The 26522-nt window shown below is 37.6% G+C and overlaps 1 protein-coding gene across 2 annotated transcripts in view; it reads left to right on the top strand.

Annotated features, from left to right (window-relative positions):
- Window positions 1–26522, top strand: part of ND-B14 (NADH dehydrogenase (ubiquinone) B14 subunit) — an 82934-nt gene that overhangs the window by 41404 nt on the left and 15008 nt on the right. Inside the window, exons 2-3 of one of the 2 annotated variants that reach the window (XM_090377041.1) lie at window positions 3737–3852; window positions 15847–15979. In XM_090377041.1, coding sequence (XP_090233167.1) covers window positions 3737–3852; window positions 15847–15975 — 245 coding nt within the window. In that variant the 3' untranslated portion in view covers window positions 15976–15979. Of the gene's footprint in view, window positions 1–3736; window positions 3853–15846; window positions 16160–26522 lie in introns of those variants that run through there. The other variant, XM_090377040.1, reaches the window with a different exon arrangement.

The raw sequence follows: 26522 nt of genomic DNA, 5'->3' as shown, positions 1-26522 counted from the left end.
CTTCTTCATCTAATAAGATTAAAAACTGGCCCAACTCATCTTTAAAATTACTCGAATCAAGGTCATCTTTATACATTTCTATTAAATTATTAACGCATTTTTTCTTTTCTTCTACACACAATGTAAACAGGAAAAAACTCTAAAATTACTTATAACATTTTCATAGATTTTTCCGCATCTGTTCAGTTCTGCTATTAAATGATCGCATATTATGTAAAAAAAATTCCTTTCGATTTTCTGTACATGTTCGCTCGCGATCATCTTCAAATGTTTTATCTGTTAGTTCTTTAACTTCTGATTCGATTTCGTCGAAATTATGTCTTATGTTTTCATTAATAAAAATTTCTAGACTTTTTAATAATGACGCACCTTTAACAATTGTGCAGTCAATAGATTGTAAAGATTTACTCGTTGCATTGATTCTTTGCAAAATTTTATTCCATAGGACTATCATTACAGCAGTTTCATAATCATTCATTTCTTTAAGTAATGATTTTGCTTCAATAACAGCAATTTTTTTTTCTTTTGTGGAATTGCATATCTCATCTAATGCCTCTTTTATATTTTTGTAGCCACATTTTAATGCTAAAACAGCATCAGCCCTGGCAGACCACCTTGTATCTGAAAATTTCTTTAATGTATAAGAACCTTTATCTAATTTATTGCATAACAGGTTCCATCAAAACGTTGATGCAGAGAAAACAAAAAAAAACAAATTTTGCACGAATAAAAAATATCTGGAAGCATTACTACAACTCTCTGCAGCAACATAACCAACTAAATTAAGTGAATGACTGGAGCACGGAATAAATGTTGCTGATGGAGCATGTTGTCTTATTCTTGTTTGCAGACCATTGTACTTGCCCGACATATTTGCTGCATTGTCGTATGATTGTCCACGGCAATATTTTATATCTACTGGCAAATTTTGCAAGGTAGATAAAACTGCCTCTTCTAGATACTCCTCATCATGTCTTTCTATAGGGAAGAACTTTAAAAATCTTTTGTTATTGTGCATGTGGATGTTTCGGAAAAAATTAGCCATGTCCTTTCTTCTTTTCCACCATTCGAAAATTTTCTGTAAAAATGGTCTTTACACAAGCCTCTGTAGTAAATGCGATCACCGTGTTTATAGACCGATTTAAGTGTAGTTATATCGCCTATATTTTTTGGTTTATATGAAATTAGAAATTCAACCATTTCATTAGATAAAATGTTAGGCCAGAGAGCAATATCTTTCAGTGTAACTTCGAATGGAATATTTTCCGTTTGCGTTTCAATATTTTCTAATGTTGGCGCCTCCGTAGCCAGGTGGGAAGGAGCCGCAGTGCGTAACACATGCTTCTTGATTAGACCGGAGTTCGAGCCCGTCACCACCAAATACGGATGATGCGGAAAGGTCAGGGAATGACCACCGCATATCCTAGAGTAATATGGCCTAAGCTGCTAATGCTCCTAAAAACCAAACAACAACAAACAATATTTTCTACTGGTTTTTCACCTGCTTGACTGTTAACTGGTTTGTCAACTCCTTCATCATTGTTGCTTTCTTCTATACCTTGGTTTTCAACTAACTCTTTTTGTTGGCTGATGGAAGCTCCTTGTTCTTCATTTTCATTGTTGCTCGAATTATGATGGCTTGAATGGCCAGGGCCAGTTATAAATTTGTCCAATGCTCCTTTCTGTTGGTTGGCAACTTGCTCGCGTCTGTTTTTAATTAGTCGTTTTTCAGCCCCTGATAGATGTCGTTTCATTTTTCTAGCTACCATTGGTAGCCTACCAGTGAAAAGAAAAATATAAAATTTAATAGTCTGAATGATTAGAATACTAGAGAAGAGATTTTTCGTTATAGTGCAATAAATTAATGATTAATTAAAATTCAAAAATTATTCATAAACTACGAAAATCCAGGCGCTGATGTAACAGCAGGAATTAATTTTATCTTAATATAATTTTAACAATATACGATATACTGTATATATATATATATATATGTGTGTACGCGTATTTGGTATATCGTAAGTCTGCACAGCAGGAGAACCTTTGTAAATACAAAGTAGCAAATACGATTCTATTGCTCTGATGAGTGGTAGCGCAGCGCCTATGCAGGGTAGTAATGAAATAATGAAAATAAGCGAATATAAACATACTATCAGGTTTTGCCACCGATTGTAAACTTGTACGTAATTAAAATTGCACATATAAAACCAAACTTGGTGTCATTACATTTTCTGGTGAGTGTGGACGTGCCGCTAGGCGTCTCTCCAGAGTGTCACATATGTGTTCGATGGGATTTAGATCGGCGATGGGGAGACGGGCAAGCCAATCCATACGAACAATGTCCTCACTTTCCAAAAGCATAGAAAAAAGTGTGAAGTTGGGGTTTCGCGGGGCCCTTTAGAAGTTGGGGCCCAGGGCACGCGCCCGGTGTGCCCGCCGTTAAATCCGCCTCTGCCGCTCGATTATCTGGAAAATTTGGTTATCTGGAAGAGGTCTGACATCAATTATTCTGGATAACTGACGCTTTACTGTAGTAGGGTGTTCCCTGCACAAAAACTCAAAAACACTGTGTTATGCGAGGTTAGCCGCAATTCTCTAACCGCGTTAGATCAAAACCGTGTTATATAAGTACCATGTTGTGCAAGGATTGCCACAATTTATCAGTCATGTTAGAGAGAAATCGCATTGTAGAAGTACCGTGTTATACGGGTGTTGCCTGTATTTATCAGTGATATTGATGAAGGTATATCAGGCTTAATACCCAAGTATGCAGATGATACAAAGGTAGGCAGGGTTGTTAATGACAGTAATGGCATTGTGCTACTGCAACAGGATCTAGAAAAGTTGGGCAGATGGGCTGAGAAGTGGCAACAGAAGTTTAAATTGACAAATGCAAAGTACTGTATATGGGTCGAAGTAACCCCAGAGAAACTTACCAACTATGTGGTACTACACTTAGGGTGATAGAAAATGCATAAGACCTGGGAGTAATTGTGCAGTCCGATATACAGTAGAACCCCGTTAATCCGGACTTGACAGGACCACACTCGGTCCAGATTAACTGGAAGCTATCTTTAACATACCATTTTTTATTTAAAGTTATAAATAACAACTGTATTAGAAGCTCTCCTGAAACCCTGTTCATGATATGAAAATTATATTTTGCATTCAGTACCTCTGTTACTGCATCATAGTTTCCAATGAAATTGGTCAGACAAGATTGCCCTTAACAAATCCATGCTGTGACTGCAATATAACTGCACTCCTCTCTGGATAGTCCTGCATTACTTCTTTGATCAGTGACTCCATTATTTTCCCTGGAACAGAACTTAAGCTCACAGGTCTGTGATTACTCATATTGCCCTTTGATTTCTCCTTTATGAAAAGGGTATTAAAGCTATAGAAAAACAATGAAGAGATGAGCTCACTTAATTAAGAATAACGGTGCTTCTGAAAGATATATCTACTAATTTAGACTGGCACCCATCAATAATGCCAAAAGTGATAATGTGAGATATCACTATAATGATATTTCACTGAAGGGTTTCAGCAGTATGCCTAACTTAAACAAAACTAAATTTTAACTTTCTTATTCTTTTTATTCTTCAGACTTTGATTACTTTTAATTTCAATATATATTTATATATATATTTATTAATTTATTGAGAATTATAGAGTACTATTCTCAATCATGAGATTTAAGGAAATTGAGTTATTTCATGAATTTTCATTTCAGTAATGCGTTATCATATTCCAATAACTCTAGAGGTTGGCAAGAAAAAATTAAGAGAGATGTTTTTGAAATATAAGCATGTTGGTGATATTAGAGCTATTGATCTGTTAGTAATAAAGGTAAGCTTGAGACAGCTAATAATTTCATGAATGCATGCCAGTACTTTTACTGTTTATGTTTCTACCATTACACTGCCAATAAATGCATTAAATGAAAATAATCAAAATTAAATGCACGCTTTTTACTAATACGATTTCAGGATATTTCAAGAATTAATATTTTTTTCCTCTTTTTGAAATTCACTTATATTTAGCATTTAGCTTATATTCACTTATATTTAGCATTAGTAGAGGCATATGATACAAGAAAGCAAGCTTATATATCATCAGGCAAAAAAAAAAAAAAAAACCTTTCCCATTTCATCAATCCCATACACTCCAAATGTTTGTTTAATACTTCCTTGAACTTATTTAAGTTGTTGACCTCCACTACAGCACATGGAAATTTGTTCCAACTATCAACCACTCGCTGGCTAAAGGCAAATTTCCACACATCTATTCTATAATTGTCTTGTCTCAATTTGAATTTATGTCCTCTCAGGTGACTAATCTGAGCAAGAGGAAGGATCCCTCAGCGTTGAGTTTGTTCAAACCATTCAAGGCCTTATACATATCAATTAGATCACCTGGCAAGTGCCTAGTCTCCAGACGCTGCAATTTGCAGAACTTAAGCATTTCTTCGTAACAGTACCCCTTTGTTCCCCTCACTAGTCTTGTTGCCATTCTGTGTACTAGTTCCTGCAGCTCTACATACTTCCTAAAATGAGACCTCCGGATCTGTATGCAGTACTCAAGGTGTGGTGTGGCCTGACCATTGCCTTATACAAGGGGATTGCCTCATACAATCACCTCCTTATTCCTGCTAGCAAAATTCCTGTATATCATTGATAAGGCACCAGGAGCTACTCTGGCAGCCTGTCTGCATTGCTCAGAAAACTTCATATTTAATTGCACAATTACCCCAAGGTCCTTTTCATTCTCCACTACCCGAGTGTAGTTACACCCAGTTGGTACATTACTCTGGGGTCACTGCTACCCATAGGTCATCATTATCATCAGCCATTTTCAATCCACTGCAGGATGAAGGCCTCTCCAGCAACTTTCCTGTTCCTTCTGTTTTGAGCACTGGCCATCCATTTACTACTCAAAAACTCATGAATTTCATCTATCCATCTCCGCGTTTGTCTTCCAGGTTTTCTTCTAGCTCCTCTTGGGTACCATTCTGTTATTTTCTTAGTCCATCTGTCATCATGTCTTTGAGCTATGTGTCCTGCCCAAGACCATTTTAGTTCTTTAGTTTTGATAAGAATGTCCTTTACTTGAGTTTGCTGCCTAATCCATGTGTTTCTCTTCTTATCTAACAGTCTGATTCCCAATATAATTCGTTCCATTCTTCACTGTGTAGTTCTTAGCTTCTCTTCCATTCTTTTGGTGAGTGCCCAAGTTTCACTTCCATAAGTCATGGTGGGGAGTATACATTGGTTCATTATTTTACGTTTCAGACAAACTGGGATATTGCTCTTCAGTACGTGACTATATTTCCTGAATGCTATCCATCCAAAATTTATTCTTCTCTTGACTTCCAGCCATTTATCATTATTACAGCTAATAACTTGTCCCAGATAAGTATATGACTCCACCTTTTCAATTACTGCTCCTTCAATCATTATTTCCCTTTCCGTGGCATACTTGTTCATCATTACTTTTGTTTTAGCCATATTCATCTTTAGTCCAAAATCCTTACTAACTGTGCATAACTGATTAAGATTTTCCTCTAATTCTTTGGGATCGTGGCTTATGACCACAATGTCATCTGCAAATCGCAAATGGTTTAGGTACTCTCCGTTCACATTGACTCCTTTCTGCGACCAGTCTAATCTTCTGAAAGCTTCCTCAAGGGCAGCAGTAAACAGCTTCGGAGATATGGTATCTCCTTGTCGAACTCCTTTCTCGATTTTAAATTTGCTACTGTCTTTGTCTAGTCTAATAAAGGATGTAGCACTCTCATATATTTTCTTCAAAATCATAATATATGGAGTATCTATGCCTTGTCTTTCCAGTGCCCGAAACATTGCCTTATGCTGTATGGAGTCAAATGCCTTTTCATAATCCACAAATGCTAGGCATAATGGTGTTTTATATTCATTTGCTTTCTCCATTAGCTGCGATATTACGTGAAGGTGATCCATAGTTGAGAATCCTGTCCTAAAGCCAGCTTGCTCTTTCGGTTGATTCTCATCAAGTATTCTTTCTAATCTGTTAGTAATGACCCTTGTGAACAACTTGTAGATATGGGATAACAAGCTAATTGGTCTATAATTTCCAATTTCTGATTTATCTCCTTTCTTATGCAGCAAAACTATGATTGCATTATTCCACTGCTTAGGCATCACACCTTTTCGAATGCACTTTGTGAAGAGCCTTGCTAGTTTTTGTGTTATGTCTCTTCCTCCCAATTTTAACAACTCCACAGTAACTTCATCTTCCCCCGGGGCTTTCCGATTCTTCATTTTCTTCAATGCATGTTCTACCTCATCAGGAAGAATATCGGGTATGTCGTATGTGTTGCTACTTTGCAATCCATGTTCCCCACTGCTGGTATCATTCCCTCGCTCCTTGTATAATTCTCTATAGTAGTCTTCTGCTATTTGAATTATGCCTTCTCTGCTGTTTATAAGTACACCATCGCTATTCTTCAGTTTCAGTATCATTTGTCTTTCTGTATTACTGCTCATGGCTGCTGATTTAAATCCTTTGTTTTCCCTTAATGCTTGTTCTACTTTTCTTGTGTTAAATCTTCTTATGTCCTCTCTGAGTCTCTTTCTAATGGCTTTGCATAACTCAGTATACTCAATTTTCTCCCTGTCAGTGTTTTTCTTGCTCTTCATTTGTCGTCTTTGGTTCATCATGACAAGTGTTTCTTGACTAATTTTTTCTTCTTTGGATTTCTGTTTCCCTATAGGTTTCTTGGGCTTTATCACTTTCAGAAAGTTGTAATATTCCTTGTCGATATCTTGGTCCTGAGCAGTCAGCAGAAGCTCAAATTTGTTCTTAAGTTCCAGTACATACTGCTTTTTCTCCTCCTCTGTTATTTCAAAGACCTTTGTATTATTTACTCGAGTCAGTTTTTTCCTTTCCTTTCCTACATCTATATCAAGTGTACATCTTACAATTCTGTGATCACTTCCAACATTTACCTTATTCAGGACGGTAACATCATTCACAATATATCTTCTGTTAGTGAGGATGAAGTCGATTTCATTAGTTGTTAATCCATTTGGACTCTTCCATGTCCACTTTCTGTTCACCTTTTTCTTGAAAAAAGTGTTCATTACTGACAGTCCTTGAGATTCTGCAAATTCCACAAGTCTTTCACCTCTTATTTCTTTCACCAATTCCAAAATTTCCTATAGTTCCTCTTTCTGCGCTGTTTTGCCTTTTTCCAACCTTAGCATTGAAGTCCCCCATAATAATAGTGTAGTGGGTTTTCTGCTCATCTAGAAGACTCTCAATTTCAGTGTACATTTCTTCAACCTCTTCATCATCATGGCTCGATGTTGGTGCATAAATCATTATAATCTTTAGCTTGTACCTCTTAGAAATCTTGAATATTAGTCTTGACACCCTTGGTGATGTACTTTTGAATTCCAAAATGTTGTTTTTAAAATCTTTATGGACCAGAAACCCAACTCCACCTCCACTCCTTTCACTGTTTCCATTGGTGTACAGCAGATTTCCACTTGATAAACGTATAAGTGATTCATTTCTTCTTCTTGTTTCAGCCAAACCGATGATATTCCAATTCACATTTTCTAATTCCTTTTCCAGCTCTATTTTCAATGTTAAACTTCAGTTGCTACCTATCAACCCATCTGGCCAACATTTCCAGATCCTGTTCAATAGTGTAACCCCAAGGGCTCACATCTGGTGAGTATGTGCTTGGCAAACCCAGGGTCCTGAGCTGGATACATCATTCTTCTCTTTCTTGGTGATTCCTTTCTACTTCTCTCACTCAGGGTAACTTGGAATTTTTTTTTTTTGGCTGGTGCAGCATAAGCCTCAGGCTTCCTTGCACCATATGGCGAATAATAATAATAATAATAATACTGCCATTAACAACCCTGCCTACTATCGTATCATCTGCAAACTTGGACATTAAGCTTGTTATACCTTTATCAATATCATTGATAAATACGTTTCAATAGAAGCAGTGCAAGAATCACTTTCATCTCTGCCTGCGGCTACTGTTAATCTATTAGTCTATGAATCCCTCCCCAAGCTATCAGTTTTCTGGCCCACTTAATATTGCCTCGATAGCATCAGCAAATATTTTTGCACCCTTTCTATTTTAATGTATCCCATCCGTGCAGAAGCAGTCTCTCCTGTTAACCATCACAGACCAGGCTGAAAAAAATTTTTATCTCATGAGCTTTGCACAATCTCTCCACAGCCAAATTGATTCACAAGGCTCACATCATATACTCCCTCCTATCGTGTCTGGGCAGAATTGCAGGCACTTTCAAATTTGATCATAACTTCCGCTTTTTCTCAACATCAACCTGTACTTGTTAAATAAGTTCTCAGATCTCCTACTCTTAATGTCATTATCTGCTCTACAATGTAATGTAGAGCAGACATCAGACATACCCTGGTCCTATTCCACCTATGCTTTGTGCATAATATATTTCCCGTCTCCCTGACAGTAGAGTCACTGACAATAACTAGCTCCTCTGAGACCAGAACAATGTGCCCTGAGATTGCTGCTATGTTTGTCTGATGCACATGTGAGCTCTGGCGTTGAGTTAGACATCTAAGAGCGTGATGGTTTTCCCCATTTTAATTTCTTCAAGGGCATCTACCCTACTCTTGAAACTCTCATAAACAACCATCAGAATGCTGAGTTGGTGCCTAATTTCTTGATGTTCTGCACCTAGCACACACACACACAAAGACATGCACCATGGCTAGATCATATCCTGTTCCAAAAAAGGTCTGCAAACATTCCACAATTTGCTTGTTTTTTTTAGGCTGTGATTCCTTGGAGAATTGCGCCCTTCGGTTCCTCCCTGAGCCACAGCTCTCCCGCTACTTTGCTCTTGTTGCTTTGCTGGTCTAGTCTGGGGCAAATTTCCATTTAAATACTATTTAATTGATTAACAATGAAAAGTAATAAGGTCGATAAATTTAATTTACAACACTGTGCTAAGCTAATGCAATGATATGTATTACTATATCTAGTTGTTACATTTTACCTTATGGTATCAAGTGCGAGATATAAGCTTTCATGTTACGCTAGCATGCGCTCTTTGAGTGGACTGGGGTTCAAGCCCGTGGCTGCTAAATACGATTTGTGTTGATGATTTTCTGTGAATCCACTGAACTGGTTGTTGTGCGATAAACAGGAACATAATCATAATGTTAAATTAAGGTTATTACTAAATATAATACCACTGTTATGCCACGTGAAATTAATAATATAGTTTATTAAACTTTCACCTAAACTAGTATACATAAAGGTAATGTTTCAGGTATCTTTACGATACCCATCATCAGACCGTACTGTTGGGAAAACATAAATAGAAAGGGTTACAAATTTGAATACAATTACAATATTACAATTACAATTAAAATTGCCAATATTATGAATATTACAATTGCGATTTGCAAATAAACAATTCTAAGTTTGGATTATTGTTACAATTCAACCAGATATTAAATTAAGTAAATACAAAGAGATTAAATTCTTAGTCTGCAGACAGACTCCTCTTGCCAATGCTTCCAGAAATGTGCTGTGCATACAGGCAAGAGGCCTGCCAGCATTTAACTTATAGGTGAGGGATTAATTCCAATAGCCAATAGAATTGTGGATTTTTATCCTCAATCCAGGGTTCTTGTGTATGGACTCCTGAGATGATCTTTGCTCTCCTACTCTGATTTTCTATCCTAGAACCAGGGCTTTTGTGTAATGGAGTCCCAAGGTGGCCTTTGCTCTTCTACTGTGGACATCAGGGTTGGTTTGCAGACTGGTTCTGGTGGTCTGGAAGGGGTTGTATGTGGGTTTAGAGAATGGATTTTTCATAATTGTCTTCAGAAAAGATGGAAAATATAGGTGACATAAAAATGAACAATGTTGAATTATTTTGTGCTGTGTTTTTTTTTTTTTTTTTTTTCCCCCCCTTCAAAGTTTTGCAGACGGTTGAATTTCAAATTTGGCATGCCTGACTCAAGGGAGAGTCAGTAAGATCACAAAGTAATTCTTTTTTTTTTTTTTAATTATCCCATTGCTTTATCAAATTCTGTCAACTTCCAGCATAAAAAGACATCAATGTCCCTTGTTACCATTAATGCACTTTCACTTTCATTGTTTTCAAAAATGGAGTCAGGGGATGAGTCAATACAACAATATCAACACAAATTGAAACATGCAATTAGCACAGTGGAAACAGCTTGGTTTGCTCCCAACAAAAAAGTTTAATGTTGTAGTGTCAGCAGGGAAAGTAATGGTGACTGTTTGCTGGAACTGTCATTCTGGTGATAATTATATTGCACACTTCTGAAAGAACATATGGAGGCAATTCACAGAAAACTGTTTAGGCTATCAAGATGTGGAATATTGCTGTTGCACGACAGTAGACTGCAACGTACGTAGTGTGCTTACCATAAAGACCATTAATAATTTTGTACATGTACTTTTTGATCACCCTCCCTACACCTGTCACTCCTTTTTTTTTTTTGTTATACTGAAACAGCAGCATGCTAACAAATTAATAATGTTGAGGTTGAAAATGATTTACTTCATTGGTCATAACTGAAACCAACATGTTTAACACAGATATTCCCTGTCAGAGACTTGCAATTTGGAATCTCCTCTCTTTGATTTTCTCTGGCTTAAAATCTCTCTACCTCATTGTGTCAAATTCATCTGTTGTCTCTGCCGTTCTCCCAACTCCACTAATCACTTGGAGCTCTTTGACTTCCTCTCTTTGCAATTTGACTTTTTCCAGTCCAACTTTCCTAACAGTAAGGTAATTTCATTGGTGATTTTAATGTTCACAACTCCAGCTGGCTTCCGTTTTCTAGTCACACCGACCCAGCTGGTCGAGATGCTGAGACTTCTGCAATTACTAATGGCCTTGTACAGATTGTTCATTTACCTACAAGAATACTGGACAATCCTAATCATACAGCCAATACGCTTGATCTTTTTCTCACAAACAACCCTTCTAAGTACAGCCAATACGCTTGATCTTTTTCTCACAAACAACCCTTCTAAGTACACGGTCGAAGTGAGAGGTCCTTTAGGCACTTCAGGTCACAACTTGGTGATTACCTCTTCTCCAATGGAACCTTTATCTCATGGCTATTCACAACTTGGTGATTACCTCTTCTCCAATGGAACCTTTATCTCATGGCTATTCACAACCTCATGTTGTTTGGCATTACAAGAATGCAAAATGGGATGACCTGTGAGACTTCTTTTCTTCTTTTCCTTGGTCGGATTACTGTTTCAAAACTTCTTATGTCAACGTTTGCTCAGATCGTGTCAGTAAAATTATTCTTGCAGGAATGGAATCCTTTATCCCACACTCCACTTTAAAATCTCGTACTTTAAATAAACCTTGGTTTTCCAATAAATGTGCTAAGGCTGTTCAAGAGAAGAACGTTGCATATCGTAATTGCCTTGTTTCTAATTCTCTGGTTTCATTTTCTGCCTACACCAAAGCTCGCAACAATTGTAAAGCAGTTATTAATCAGTCCAAACTAGAGTTTGAACAGGCTAAGAGTAGAAAACTTGCTTCTTGCCCTAATGGTAGCTGAGCATTTTTTTTTTTTTTTTTTTTTTGGTAGTTGTTGGCGCATAGGCTTCTGTGGCCATAATGCACCTCCCAAGGTTTTTGCAGTACTTTGATCCAAGCCCTAGGCGGGAATCGAACCCGCGACCTTTGGGTTGCCAGGCAGGCACTTTACCCACCCGGCTAGCCCGGTCGGCCCGAGCATTCTGGTCTCTTGCCAAAGCAATTGGCCACAACTTTTGCCCATCTCTGCTCCCACCTCTGTCCAAACCAGATGGTTTGGACAGAGGTGGGAGCAGAGATGGGCAAAAGTTGTCACTTCAGCCAAGGATAAAGCTGACCTGCTAGCATCCCATTTTCCTTCCAACTCATGTATTAATGATCTTGGTAAAACACCTCCCACCATTCCCAACACTCTCCATTCAGTGCCTCCTGTGGTCTTCAGTCAAAAGGATGTCAGAAGGATTTTCACGAATCTTGATGTTAAGAAAGCTCCAGGTCCCGCTGGTATTTCTCCACTTGTTTTCAAAACCTGTGCTCCTGAACTTACTCCTTTTCTTTGCCGCCTTTTTTCACTTTCTTATTCCAAAGGTGTTTTTCCTTCTGCTTGGAAATTTGCTCATATCCAGCCAGTTCCTAAAAAGGGTGACAAATCCCTCCCATCCAATTATCGTCCCATTGCAATTACATCTACTCTTTCTAAAGTAATGGAGAAATCAATTAACCGCCAACTCTTAAACTACCTAGAAACCTTCCGTCTGATCAACGATCGTCAGTATGGATTCCGCCAGTGTTGATCCACTGGTGATATTCTGGCTTATGTTACCCATTTATTGACTACTTCAATGGAAAGGTTCGGTGAAACACAAGTAGTTGCTCTTGACATCTCAAAGGCTTTCGATCGTGTTTGGCATAAAGGTCTTCTAAACAAGCTTCCATCTTATGGTTTGCCAACTGTTTTTAGTAATTGGTTATCCAGTTTTCTCTCTGATCGCTCACTGAGGGTGATGGTAGATGGCTCTCGGTCCTCTAACTTCTTCACTAATACCGGTGTCCCCCAAGGTTCAGTTCTTTTTCCCACTCTTTTCCTCTTGTATATTAATGACTTTCTTCCATTGACTGGAAATCCTATCCATAGTTTTGCCGATGATAGCACATTACATTCCACTTTCCATTTTGAGAAACCTTGCCCTGCTCAATCAGCTTCAACTTCTCGAAAATCTGCTACCAATTCCTTAAATTCCGATCTTCAGGTAATTCTCCAGTGGGGCAAAGACAACTTAGTTGATTTCAACCCTTCTAAAACTCAGTCTTGTCTTATATCTCGCAAAAAGGATTCTTCTGCTCCTATGCTTATGTTTAGTGGCACTCCGATTTCTAGGCAAAATGATATCTTTTTTGGGGATTACCCTGACTTCTAATCTCTCTTGACACAAGCACATTACAAATATTGCTTCCTCTGCATCTAAAACATTTGGTTTTCTCTTTCGCTCTCAGCGTTACTTTTCTTCCAAACAACTGCTCACTCTATATAAATCGCAAATCCGCCCAGCCATGAAATATTATTCCCACATCTGGGTTTGGGGTGGTGCCCCCAAAACCTCTCTCAGGCTTCTTGATTCCATTCAGAAGAGGGCAGTTAGGTTAAATAATGATTCATCTCTAACAGAGTCTCTCCACTCACTGTCTCATAGACATACTGTTTCTGCTGCATGCCTCTTCTACAGGTACTTCCATGGGCACTGTTCTTCTGAATTGGCTTCTATAATTCCCGCTCTCTCTTTCAAAACAGTCCGAACACGTGCTGCCACCAGCCAACATCCATTTACTGTCAAACTTCAAACTCACAGAACCAACTTTTCTTCTTCCTCGTTTATTCATTCAACTGCCATTTTCTGGAACAACCGTCCGTTATAAGCATTTCCTGAAAATTAGAATACAGAAGTTCAAATCCAATGTCAACAAATATCTGCTTTCATCTTCTCAGTCTCCAACCCAAGCATGATACTAAGTACTATAGGTTCTAATACCTCTCGTTTTTGGGGTTTACATAAAAAAAAAAAAAAAAAAAAAATGTGTTTCAGTGATTATGTTAACAAATAAATACTGTATTCAGATCGGTTTCTTGGTTACTCCATTTTTAATTTTTGTGACTTGTTGACTGACTCTCCCTTGTAAAATGTATTTTTATGTTCCTATAATTAATATTTACTTATAAAGAATGTGTTAATTGTACCTGGATTTTTGTTTTGATATAATCAAATGATTTATAATTTTACTTAAAACTGTGTGTACTCTTTCGTGAAATATTTTTGCATTTACATGATATTAGCATTGCTAAAATTAGGGTACCCTAGATTTACTTAGGTCCTGGAAATGTTCTGATTTTCCATTTTGAGTGTGTATTTTTCTTGACTTTTTTAATCTTTAGAATTCATTTTGTTTTTGTTTTCATCCCTGAAAGTCTGGCTACCCTATACTTAACCACTCTGCAGACAGCAAGGGCATTATCACATATGATTTTAAAATTACAACTGGTTTCCGAAAAGTAAGGTAACACATTTTTTTTCTTAATAATGGTGAAAGGGAATGAGATGAAATGTGGTGGATAGACAGGCCTGTTAATAACGTTTAAAACGACCGCCAGTGCGGGCAGTGTTGTGATACTGTCATCTCAGAGTAGATTCCAATTGCAAAATGGCGGCTACCATACAAGTGTGGTCCAAAACAGGTGTTCGTGAAGTTATTTGCTTTTTGCAAGCAAAAGGGTCTTCACCAAGTGACATTCACCGTGAACTGGTTGCTGTGTATGGAGAAAAGAAACAGCTTGACAAAGATGACAAAGAAACAGCTGTGTTTTTGGTGCAATGAATTTAAAGCAGGCCGCATTGACATTGAAGATCGACATCAGGTGGGCAGGCTTTCATTGAGCAAGAAAGAAAACAGGCAAGTGAAATTGTACAAATAGTGAATTTGAGTAAGTCGACTATTCACGATATCCTTGGCTTTCGAAAGGTGTGCTGCTGCTGGGTGCCCTGACAATTGTCAGAGGAGGACAAAGTAAAATGCATGGGGATGTGTCTGGAGAACCTGTTGCGATACAGCGACGAAGGAGAGGATTTTCTCGCTCACAGCAGACGAAACGTGGGTTCATCACTTTACTCTGGAGAGCAAACAAGACTCTATGACCTGGAAACATCCACAGTCTCCTGTGTGCAAAAAATTCAAAACTGTTCCCAGCGTCCGAAAAGTCATGGCCACAGTGTTCTGGGATTGCCAAGGCATTCTGTTGGTGCATTTCTTGCCGAAGGGAAGAATAATCAATGCACGGCTTTACTCGAGCCCGTCACCACCAAATATGGAGGATGCAGAAAGGTCAGGGAATGACCACTGCATATCCCGGAGCAATATGGCCTTAGTTGCTAATGCTCCTAAAAACCAAATAACAAACAAACAAACAGCTTTACTGTGCAATGTTGGAAAAACTGAAAAGCAACATTCAACGCAAATGACCAGGACTTCTGACAAGCGGCGTGATTTTATTGCACGACAATGCAACTCCACACACTGCCCACACCACTCATGGGTGGTTGTGCTGTAATTGTTGGGAAACTCTGTCACATCTCCCCCCTACAGTTCACACTTCCATTTGTTCGGCCCTCTGAAAAACCACCTTTCAGGAAAACATTTCACCATGGATGAGGAAGTTCATCAGGGGGTGCGATGTTGGTTACTGTGTGTGGCACAGACTTCTTCAGTACTGGTATTGATAAACTGATCCATCATTGGGACAAGTGCATCAATAAAACTGGAGACTTTGTGGAGAAGTAGTGCATGTTCACTTATTTCTTGGTGTATAATTTCAACTTTGTATTATTAAACCTATCCAAGAGAAAAAAATGTGTTACCTTACTTTTCGGAAACCCCTCGTAGATTGTCGTGAATGTGTGAACTGCATATAATACTTGCATGTCATTTGATGTTTTATCATATGTTGTAAATAAGACAAAATAACGTTAATATATTTTTTATGTATTCATTGGGACCAGATCTGATTTGATTTCAGTAAGCAATTCTTGTTTTTTGGGGGGGGGGGATTGTAAATGAGATGGTTATGAATCATTCGGCGGTGTCAAATAATATTTTATTTAAAAGTTGTACTATATATATTTACAATTTACATTGCATTTATTCTCATGTTTTTCATTTAGTATTGTCCATAACTGTTTATGACAAGCCCTATTTTTAATTATTCATACAGGGTCAAATGGAACTGGTAGAAACAATGAATATATGGAAGCAAAAGTCTCATGTGATGGCATATTTTAAAGACACTGTAGAACCTAAGCCTACAGATTTCTTGTCTCAATTTCTTGCAGGACATGAGTGATACAGTAAATTACTAATATAATAAAATGAGTTATATATATATATATATATATATATATATCACAAATATCTAAATTTGATTTTGCTTACTCTTATAGATTGATTCCTTCGACAAATAGATATTTTGTACAAATTGAATGTTAAAGTAGTGCCAAAATATAAAATAAACTGTAGTTAGATGCTAATGTGGATGAAATTTTATTTTTTTACATCACATTAAAAATCCAATTTTTGTTAAGCCAGATCATTGTTGGATAGGTTAACTTGCCAGCATGCAACAGAAGAGATTACAAAAAGTATGTAGGCTCTTTGAGAAAGACTTCATAACAATAACAAATAAAAGGTACCTTTATAAGCATAGGTGATTGCTTTTAATCATTCAGAACAATTTCCTCCACATATAAGAAACTTATATAATAAAAAAAAAAAAAGTAAATTTAATGTAGTTTGATGTATAATACACAGGAAACTCATTACAGGCTTAATAATGGAAACATTTAAATAAAACAAATGTAAATTTAGTGCAGTAGACACTCGATTATTCAGGGATGGATTAATCAGGTCTCTGACATTTCATAGAGACATTGGCTGATCTACCTTGTTATATGACTTAGTTATCTGACAAGAAGGAATACTGGGAATCCATTACATTGGTAAAAAGAACATTTTCATAATGTTCATGTAAACAAGACCCTTTAATTTCTCAGAAACCTCATCACTACTTGTGCATTCTGCCCATTAACTCTAGTCATATTTCATCAATCCTTCAGTTCTTTCTGTTAAATAGTTTATATTCATATAAACTGTTTAATAGAAATAATGATGTAAAGTGTAGTATACTTTTATGAATATGTATGTAAATAAATTTACCCTTTTGTCACATTTACAAGTTTTTTTTCTCTCATTTTGGGGAATATCTTGGTTTTGATTATCTAGGAAAATCTATTTTCTAAACATCCTGGATAATTGTGAATATACTGTATACTAATAATCTGTTCATTTGTTTTAGGTTATCTGACAATGAGGTCCATATCTGAGCTAACAGCCAAAGAAAAACATACAGATAATCAAGTAGAATACAATATTGAGAAAGTTGTGGAAACCACTTGTCCATTTAAGGAAACTTTTGGAGAAACAAACCACAGGAAGGCCTAGTCTTGTTATTCTGCTCAAGTTTGATACAGTGGGTGAGCACCCTATAATCCTTCAATGTAAACCTAATTTAGTTGTCTTCATCTGATAAGAGTAGACTAAAGGAAAGCATGCAGAAATGTCTCAGAAGTCACAAATTAGATGAGCTAGGAATTTCCAGAATTAGTCTCAGTAAATAACAATACTTTTAAAATTTAAGGTTTGCTATCCCACATTAGTATAAGCTCTTAATATATTGGAATTTCCAGCAGTGTGTGGAAACTAGGCATCTTTTAGAAACTAATGGCAAAAGAAGTGTTTAAGGCCTTTAATGATTTGACAAAATGCTGACATCCTTATTCTTTCTCAGATGACAGATATGGGGACAAATTTAAATTGGAAATGGATAGTTGCTGGAAAGATGTGTGCAGAAATTTGTTTTAAGCCATAGAGTGATTGTTAGAACAGAGTTCAACCTGGCATTGTGAAAGTGGTCAGTTTAAATAAATTTAAAGGATTGGACAAATTGTTTGAAGGGATGGGTGAATGAAGTCGGTAGGTTTCATTTAGCTGATGCTGTATAAGCTTGCTACCTTGCATCATTTTGTCACTGCTAATATTAATGTGGAAAGTGCAAAGAACAATTTGAACAAATGTGCCCATTCAATTTTAATGTTATGAGGCCACTTTAAAATTGAATGGGCACATACAGACATTATCAGTATGCTGGGCTGTGCTTAGGAAGGTGTGGTAAATACAATACTGAGCCTTCAATATAGAGGGGGGAACTCGGGCAATAATGGAAAAAAATTACTGTATTTAAAATGTGGGAAAATTAACTTTTCAAAATACTGAATTTTTATACAGAGATAGAAACTTGCATTTTTGGAGCCTCACAGAGATATAAAAGGGGTATCCAGCCTTCACAACAGTGCTACATAATTTATTTTAAGCTCCCTTTTGGATAGAAGCTTTTTTGGTTAGATGAATCACTGCAATTTTGATAGTATAGTCCACCACTATATATAGACTCTGTAGAGTTGGAAAGAAATTATCCTGAGAAAATAAACATTGAGGGAGCCTGCGCACTTTCCAGTATTGTATATCAGTCTAAATGCTTTATTTAATACACACTACCTCACCATTAATATCTCTACGGCTACATATCTATAAATAACCTTTATTTACAGGAAAACTAATAACACATTCTGAAACCTTTAGCTTCTGTGACAGCCTCTAGTCACCATGGAACAGTCCTCCACCAGTTTTTTGTAAATATCTTTTGATACCCACTGATCTGAGTATGGGCCTTCCCTGATTTGCTGTCACAACATAGGTAGCACATTATTGTTCCAAAACAACCAGTGGTCCCAGGCCAATCCATGAAAAACAGCCCCAGACCATCATGCTGCATCTGCCAACTTTCTGTACAATCCAGTATAGCAGGAAGCTTTCTCTAGGCATCCTCCATACCCAGGCATGACTGTCAGGTATGGTAGACCATGTACCATGGCTTGATGAGTAAAGTACAGACTTCCATTGGTCTACATTCCAAGAATGATAGACTTTATACCAAACCAGATGGCATCTCCATTAGCTGAAGTGATTAGTGGCTTGTGGATGGCTGCATGTGGATCTACATCATCCTGTGCACGTCTGCTTTCTCTGACATGTCCCAGTCATCTCACTGAGGGCTTACATGTTCTGTGACATCAATCTACTTTCCAAGTGGACGACTGTCTTGAAGGCTTATGAGCATATTTTTAGTTGTTTGATATCTGGTTCTTGGGTAGGGTGTGACTATCAGTGGAGGAGTGTCCAGATATTAATGGTAATGCTCAAATGTGGGGGGGGGTTGTATTCTAAATTCACTCATAGAAATAGTAATTTTATCGGGAGTATGCCAATGCTTATAACTAAAAAAAATTTTAATTTTTTAATTTATAAATGAAATTGAAATAAAAATTCCAGAATACGATTTTCTTCTATTAAATAGATGCAACTGTGTTTATTAATATTTCTGTAATAATCAAGTTTTTTAATATGCTTTCACCTGAGGGCTTCCAAGATTTCTTGTTTCATTTGGACTCTGCATTGAAAATTACCGGCTTTTTGTGTAGATGAAGGCCCAACTTTGATTTTTGTGTTCTCAAAAAAAAATGTATAGGAAGGGAGCCATATAGATTTTAATTTATATATATTTTTGCCTTGCCTCCACATTTGAGATTATGGGCTCAAGAGTTTACTGCTCAACAGTTCAAAGCAGTGCAATGTTTCAAAATGCTAACTGGTATAAATAAATTACAATGCTAAAGCTACAGAGTAGAGTATCTCCTTCTCCCCCCCCCCACAGCCTTATTTGAAAAGCTATTGGGGGGGGAGCTGGTGGGAAAAAGGAGTGGCAGAAAGAAAAACTGAAAATAAAAGTATTACTTCTCCAAAAAAACAAACAACAACAATTACAGCAGCACTACTGCCATTGGCCAAGACCTAGTGACTCAGCCACAATATATAAAAAAAAAAAAAAACTCATAAAAGTTCCATGTGGTGTGGAGATCAGTGATTATAACTCTGTGCTATCCACAAAGGCAGTATTTAAATGTACTAAAAATATCTAATTGACTAAAACAGAATGTGAATCTAGACTGGAATGGATTCACTGGAATGCCTGATGCAGTTACACCAGGGATTCTGTGGCTGTGAAGTGTTCAGACAAGTGTATTACTGTAGGAAATTAATTTTTCTTAAGCTTGTAATTACATTTCATTTTCAATAATTATTATTCTTTTGGTTTATTATGTTTAAACGAAATTACTTTTGTTGTTCTACATTATCTCATATTTCATTCATATTAAGTACTTGGCGAGCCTCTGCATATGGCAAACATTAGAAAAGGTTCTCTAAAAATATGTAAACGAGAGCTCCATGTGGTACTAGTTGTTATATAAGGGCCATAATGTGCTAAAAACCACAGATAAATAAATTGCTTACGAGGAAAGAAAACACTTTTATCACAAGAGAAAGTACTGAAGGGAAATGATATGAATTCAAATTAAAATATATCTTCCTGGTTTCATGGTATGTAAAGCTGTTGAGGATGAAAGCAGGACTTTTGGAAATTAGATGACCATCTTACAAATATATGCCCTTATTCATAAATCAGAAAGGTGTATGAATGAATCTGATGTGGAACATTTTTGAAAACAGCTGCTTCCTGTGAAGGGTTTCAATTTTTCAGTTTTTCTGTTCATCACTTTCCCCTCTCCCTTTTCTAGGATTTGTTTAAAATCAGGAAAAATTTACCATTAAATGGAGCATTTTGAAATGGATTGCACTTTTTTGCTTTTTTTAAAACAGTGAACTGTGGGGAGCATATTCTCCCCCCACCCCTAATTCCTTGTTTAAAAATCAACAAAGTGAATAAACCGTGAAGCTGTTTCGAAAATTTTGCCTTTTGTTATTTTGTTTGATGAAGTATAGTATTTTTAGAGGAACTGCTTAGCACCTTAAAATTTTAATAAAAATATACTTATCTAATCATCTTTTTTATAAAAATCGAATTTGGAAAGAAACTGGAGTTTAAAAGAATTGATTATTTTTTTCCTTTTTTTTTTTTTTGTGGTTTGAGTATAAAATCCATTGATTTATTAGTTCTTGTTCAATGGAAACAGCCGCTGTACAAAACATGTTCAAATGTGTGAGAGAAATGGAGAATGTTTTTTTCAATATAACTAAAGTTGAACTCTATTGGCCATAAATGAGACAATTTTAACCAGAAACAAATAAATGTGGTAATTTGAAGCTTTCCTTGCTTTAGAAGGTGGTGAAGGATGGAGTTCATTGCTTACACTTTAGTAAGCAATTGTGGCTCTGACAGTATGTGCTTATAACATCTAACCTTTTCAGTGCAAAGGTCTTTTGGGCAACTGGTCATTTCAGTTATAAATATCACTTGCCTTTATGAAGGAACTCATTGATGCTTGCTAGTAGTTTTTGGCAGCCTAATAAAACCAGTATTATACTTGGGGGGAGACAAAGACCAATAGATTGACAGTAGCCACTGGCAGAGGTGAAAGAGATTCTTGCACTGCTTCTATTAGAATGAGCAGAAGCCTGAAAAACAAGATGCATGATATTTCAGAGACTGCTGGGAGCCATTGCGGTACAAGTAAACACATGGGTTGTGTTAGGGTAGCTAAGAATAGAAACAGGTGCAGGTATACTTGCGTGTACACCAATGCTAGGAGTTTAGTAAATAAATTTGATGAATTTGAGGTATTGCTCAAAACATCAAAGGCAGATATTGTTGGGATATCAGAGACGTGGTGTCACACAGATATAAGGGATGCAGAACTGCAATTTGGGGAGTACGTCTACAGAAAGAATAGACAGGATAGGAAGGGGGGAGGGGTTATGCTATTAGTTAAGAAACACATAAAAACCAAGGAAGTGAAGCCAGTCGACATCGCTGGACAGTGCAGTGTTGAGTCAGTTTGGTGTGACATAAGCATTGGGAGATCAAAATTGAGAGTAGGAGTGTGCTATAGGCCTAATGACTCTGATGAGTATAATAAGAAACTGTACAGGGAAATAGAGTAGGCCAGTAAATCAGAGAGTCTTATAATGGGAGATTTTAATTTCCCAGATATTGACTGGAATTTGGGGGCTGGTCACTCACACACTAGCAGGGCTTTTGTGGATTTATTGGATGATTGTTTTGTACATCAGCATGTTCGGGAGTCAACTAGAGGGAGTAATACTCTTAATTTGATTATCAGCAGTGATTCTTCATGCATTAAGAATCTGCAGATAAATGAACCACTAGGTGGCAGTGATCACAGTGTGCTGAAGTGGGATTTACTCAAAGAGGTACCTACCATCAGGGGTAAAGGGAAGGGTTTTTGCTTTCGTAAAGGCGACTACGATGGTCTGAGACAGTATTTAAATTCTATACAGTGGGACCAACTGATGATGTTACCAACAGCAAATTCAAAATGGGAAGCATTCAAAGAACTTATCTTGGAAGCTACTAGGCTTTACATACCAACTAAGAAATATTGTTCAAGGTTTAGGCCAAAATGGATGTCAGATGAACTAATGAGGCATATGGCAGAGAAGAAAAATGCATGGGATTCTTACAAATTAACACATGACACAGAAGCCTATGATAGATACAAGTTGATATGCAACCAAGTTACAAAGGAGATTAGGCAGGCGAAGGCAGATTACGAGAAATCCTTGGCAAGGGATGCAAAGAAAAACAGCAAAGAGTTCTTTACTTGTGTAAACTCTAGAAGGAAGGGGATGAATCAGATTGGTCCACTTGATATCGATGGGTCAACTGTTGATGATCCTGCTCAGGTAGCTAACAAACTAAATGAATATTTTGCATCGACATTCACACATGAGGAGTTATTCAGCGAGGGGAATGCCAGAGGTGTATTCAACTCTGGCAGTAAGCTACAGAATCTTGAAATAACTAAGAGTAAAGTGGAGGAGAAACTGTTGAAGATAAACACAAGAAAGGCACCCGGGGTGGATGGGATCTATCCAGTTATATTAAAGGAGGCAGCAAAGGAAGTAAGCAAACCCTTAGCCATAATTATGAGAGCTTCCTTGGACTCAGGGGAGGTACCCATAGACTGGAAATGTGCAAATGTGACCCCAATTCACAAAGGAGGATCAAAGGCTGACACAAGTAATTATAGACCTGTGAGCTTAACTTCTGTTCCAGGAAAATTAATGGAGGCACTGGTTAAAGAAGCACTGCAGGATCATTTAGACAAGACTTCAGTTATAGCTCGGACACAGCATGGTTTTGTTAAGGGGAAGTCTTGCCTGACCAATTTGATTGGATACTATGATGCAGTCACAAAAGAACTGGATGCAGGGAATAGCTTTGATATTATATACTTGGATCTTAGAAAGGCTTTTGATACTGTTGCACATGGAAGACTGCTACACAAATTGGAGCAGTGTGACATTGGAGGCAAATTGCTGCTATGGATAAAGGGGTGGTTGAGGGGGAGAAGACAGAGAGTGGTAATCAATGGACACTGCTCATCGTGGACTAATGTTATTAGTGGAGTCCCTCAGGGCTCAGTGTTGGGTCCATTATTGTTTTCTGTATTTATAAATGATATTGATGATGGTATATCAAGCTTAATGTCCAAGTTTGCAGACGATACAAAGGTTGACAGGGTTGTCAAGGACACTACTGACACTATGCTGCTGCAACAGGATCTGGAAAGGTTGAGCAGATGGGCTGAGAGGTGGCAAATGAAGTTTAACATTGACAAATGTAAAGTACTACACATGGGAAACAGCAACCCCAGAGCAACGTATCAACTCTGTGGTACTACACTGACAGTGGTAGAGAATGAAAGGGACTTGGGGGTGGTTGTGCAGGCAGATATGAAGTTCTCTGAGCAGTTTATTTATTCACGGGCTGCAAGAGTAGCTCATGGAGTATTGTCAATGATATACAGGAATTTTTCCAGCAGGGATAAGGAGGTGATTATTCCCTTGTATAAGGCAATGGTCAGGTCACACCTAGAGTACTGTATACAGGTCTGGAGGCCTCATTTCAAGAAGGATGTAGAGCTGCTGGAACGAGTACAGAGAAGGGCAACAAGATTAGTGAATGGAACAAAGGGGTGTCGGTGCCGGCTTAAGTTTTGCAAATTACAGTGTTTGGAGACTAGGCACCAGCGAAGTGATCTGATAGAGGTGTATAAAGCCTTGAATGGTTTGAACATGCTCAATGCTGATGGGATTCTTCCTCTAGCTCAGAATAATCACCTGAGAGGGCATAAATTCAAATTGAGGAAAGACAGATGTAGGATAGACGTGCGGAAATTTGCCTTTAGCCAGCGGGTGGTTGGTTGGTGGAACAGACTTCCATCCCTTGTAGTGGAGGTTGATAGCCTAAATAAGTTTAAGGCTCAGCTGGACAGGTATTTTGAACGAACAGAGGGGTGAAGTGGAAGTGGGTTTTTTTTTTTTTTTTTTTTTGGCTGATGCTGCATAAGCTTGCTTTATTGCATCAAATGCCTCTACTAATGCTAATGCTAATAATTTTCTTCATTTTAATTGGCGATTTTTATTTAACTAATGTTTTGGAGTAAAATTGAAAGTTATAGTGACAGATTCTTTTCAGTGTACCTATATGGTTTTGTTTGGGAGAGTTTAAATTATATAATTGAACTATAGTAGTATACACTGTGCTGCTACTTTATTAGGTACACCCCTGCACACAAATGGTTTGCCCCACAACGTTGCAAACTCACATGACTACAGTTGTGGATATAAATACAGCAGAACAACCTTTCTAGTATCAGTTAAGCGTACAAACCGTAGCAAGAATGGAGAACAGGAGTGATCTAACGGACTTTGAACGTGGCATGGTAGTAGGTGCAAGGCGTGCTGGACAAAGCATCTCTGAAACGGCAGTTCTCTTGAAATTTTCACACACCACAGTTTCAAGGGTGTATCTAGAATGGTGCAGTGAACAGAAAACATCCTCTCAACGGCACTCCTGTGGAAGAAAATCGCTTGTTGATGAGAGTGAGGTCAGAGGAGAATGGCTAGAATTGTGCAATCAAACAGACGGGCCACAGTGTTACATATCACATCAGAACACAACCTTGGTGCTCAGAACAAAATATTGAAATGGACCACCAGTTGCACTTTGTCGCAAATGGACTACAACAGCTGACAGCCACATCGCATACCTTTGTTATCAATGAAGAACAAGAGAGCATGCCTCTTGTGGGCACAGCAACACCAGCACTGGACTATTGAGGATTGGAAAACAGTTGCTTGGTCTGACAAGTCAGTTCCTGGTGCACCATGATGATGAAGGCTCAGAATTTGGCAAAAACAACATGAATCCATGGACCCATCATGTCTGACGACTAATGTGCAAGGTGGTGGGGGCAGTGTTATAGTGTGGGGAATGTTTTCTTGGCACACGTTGGGTCCATTGATACCCATAGATTCATGTCTGAATGCCACATTGTACCTAAACATTGTTGCTGACCAAGTGCATCCGTTCATGTTGACAGTTTATCCTCAGTCAGATGATTACTTCCAGCAGGATAATGTGCCGGTGCACAAAGCCCGAATCACTATCGAATAGTGATTCAGGCTTTGTGCAGTGGCCCGTTCAGTCTGCAGATCTCAATCCTATTGAACATCTTTGAGATGAGCTGGAGAGGGCTGTTCGCTGCAGGCCTACACCTCCGTCGAATCTCAAGGAACTGCGTGACACACTCATGTCTACATGGTACTTCATTCCTACAACGTTTTCAGCATCTTGTTCAATTCATGCCTAGATGAATTCAGGCTGTTTTTAAGGCTAAATGAAGCTCAACACACTACTAAGTAGGTGTACCTAATAAAGTGGCAGCACAGTGTATATGCAAAAATTAAATCATCTGGATATGGGGATGCCCTTAGCATATGTGAGCTCTGTGCTGAAAAGCGAGATCAGAAAAATGAATGAGATATGTATAAAGCCAAAAACAGTGCTTTAATCATTCTTGTGTAATTGACAGCTATTAATATAAAGGTCTGCACAAAAGCATAAATATTGGTCTTTCTATAATGATTTAAAACCAATAATTAAGAATAACAGTATGCTTAATTAATTTAGGGGTATACCACAGTGGAAGAAAATGCTTAACATATTGACCCATAGGTATGACCACAGCAACACGAAGATTCCATAATCAGAAAAAGAGCCAAATGGTGGATCTTTTCTTCTGTGATCCCTAAGTGGTTGATATTTTCAGAAACTCTGTAAATAGGTTCTAAGTTCCTGGGAGAAAAGGCAACTTTTCTCCTAGGAACTTATACCATATTGAATATTTGTATCAATGATGATTATTCTATAAATAAACAGAATATTATTGTTAGAATATTTGTAAAATACAAGTATGTGGCTAACAAAATGTGATGATATTAGTTTTCAACATACTGTATATTTTGAAGAAATACAGCCACTCCCCGACTTACGTAAGGGTTGCATCCACGGAACTCTACATAAGTCGGAATTTCCCTAAATGCTTATGCAGCACTCGCAAATTTGATTGAAGCAAAAAAGAAATGTTCAACAAACATGTAAAATAGAATTATTTATTAAATTTTTTTTTATCTCATGCACAGGAAAAATTACAAAAATTTCAAAATTATAAAATTAAAAAAGAGAGAGGAGACAGGCATAGCGTCAGCAAGTTTTACCTTTCGAGCATCACTGCCAGAATTAACTCTCCAGCTGATAAACATGCCACTGCAGAAGGTGAGGACTGTTGAGATTTAGATGGGTTTTTTCCCAACACATCACAAAATTTCTCCACAGCTGCAGAATTGACATGGCGACTTCACCGCATACTTTAATGTTTTGGAAACCTGCGT

Source organism: Mastigoproctus giganteus, chromosome 7 (genome assembly GCF_048544385.1).
Source record: "Mastigoproctus giganteus isolate SK-2022 chromosome 7, ASM4854438v1, whole genome shotgun sequence".
In the NCBI taxonomy this organism is placed as follows: Eukaryota; Metazoa; Arthropoda; class Arachnida; order Uropygi; family Thelyphonidae; genus Mastigoproctus; species Mastigoproctus giganteus.
This window is presented reverse-complemented; position numbering and strand designations above follow the sequence as displayed.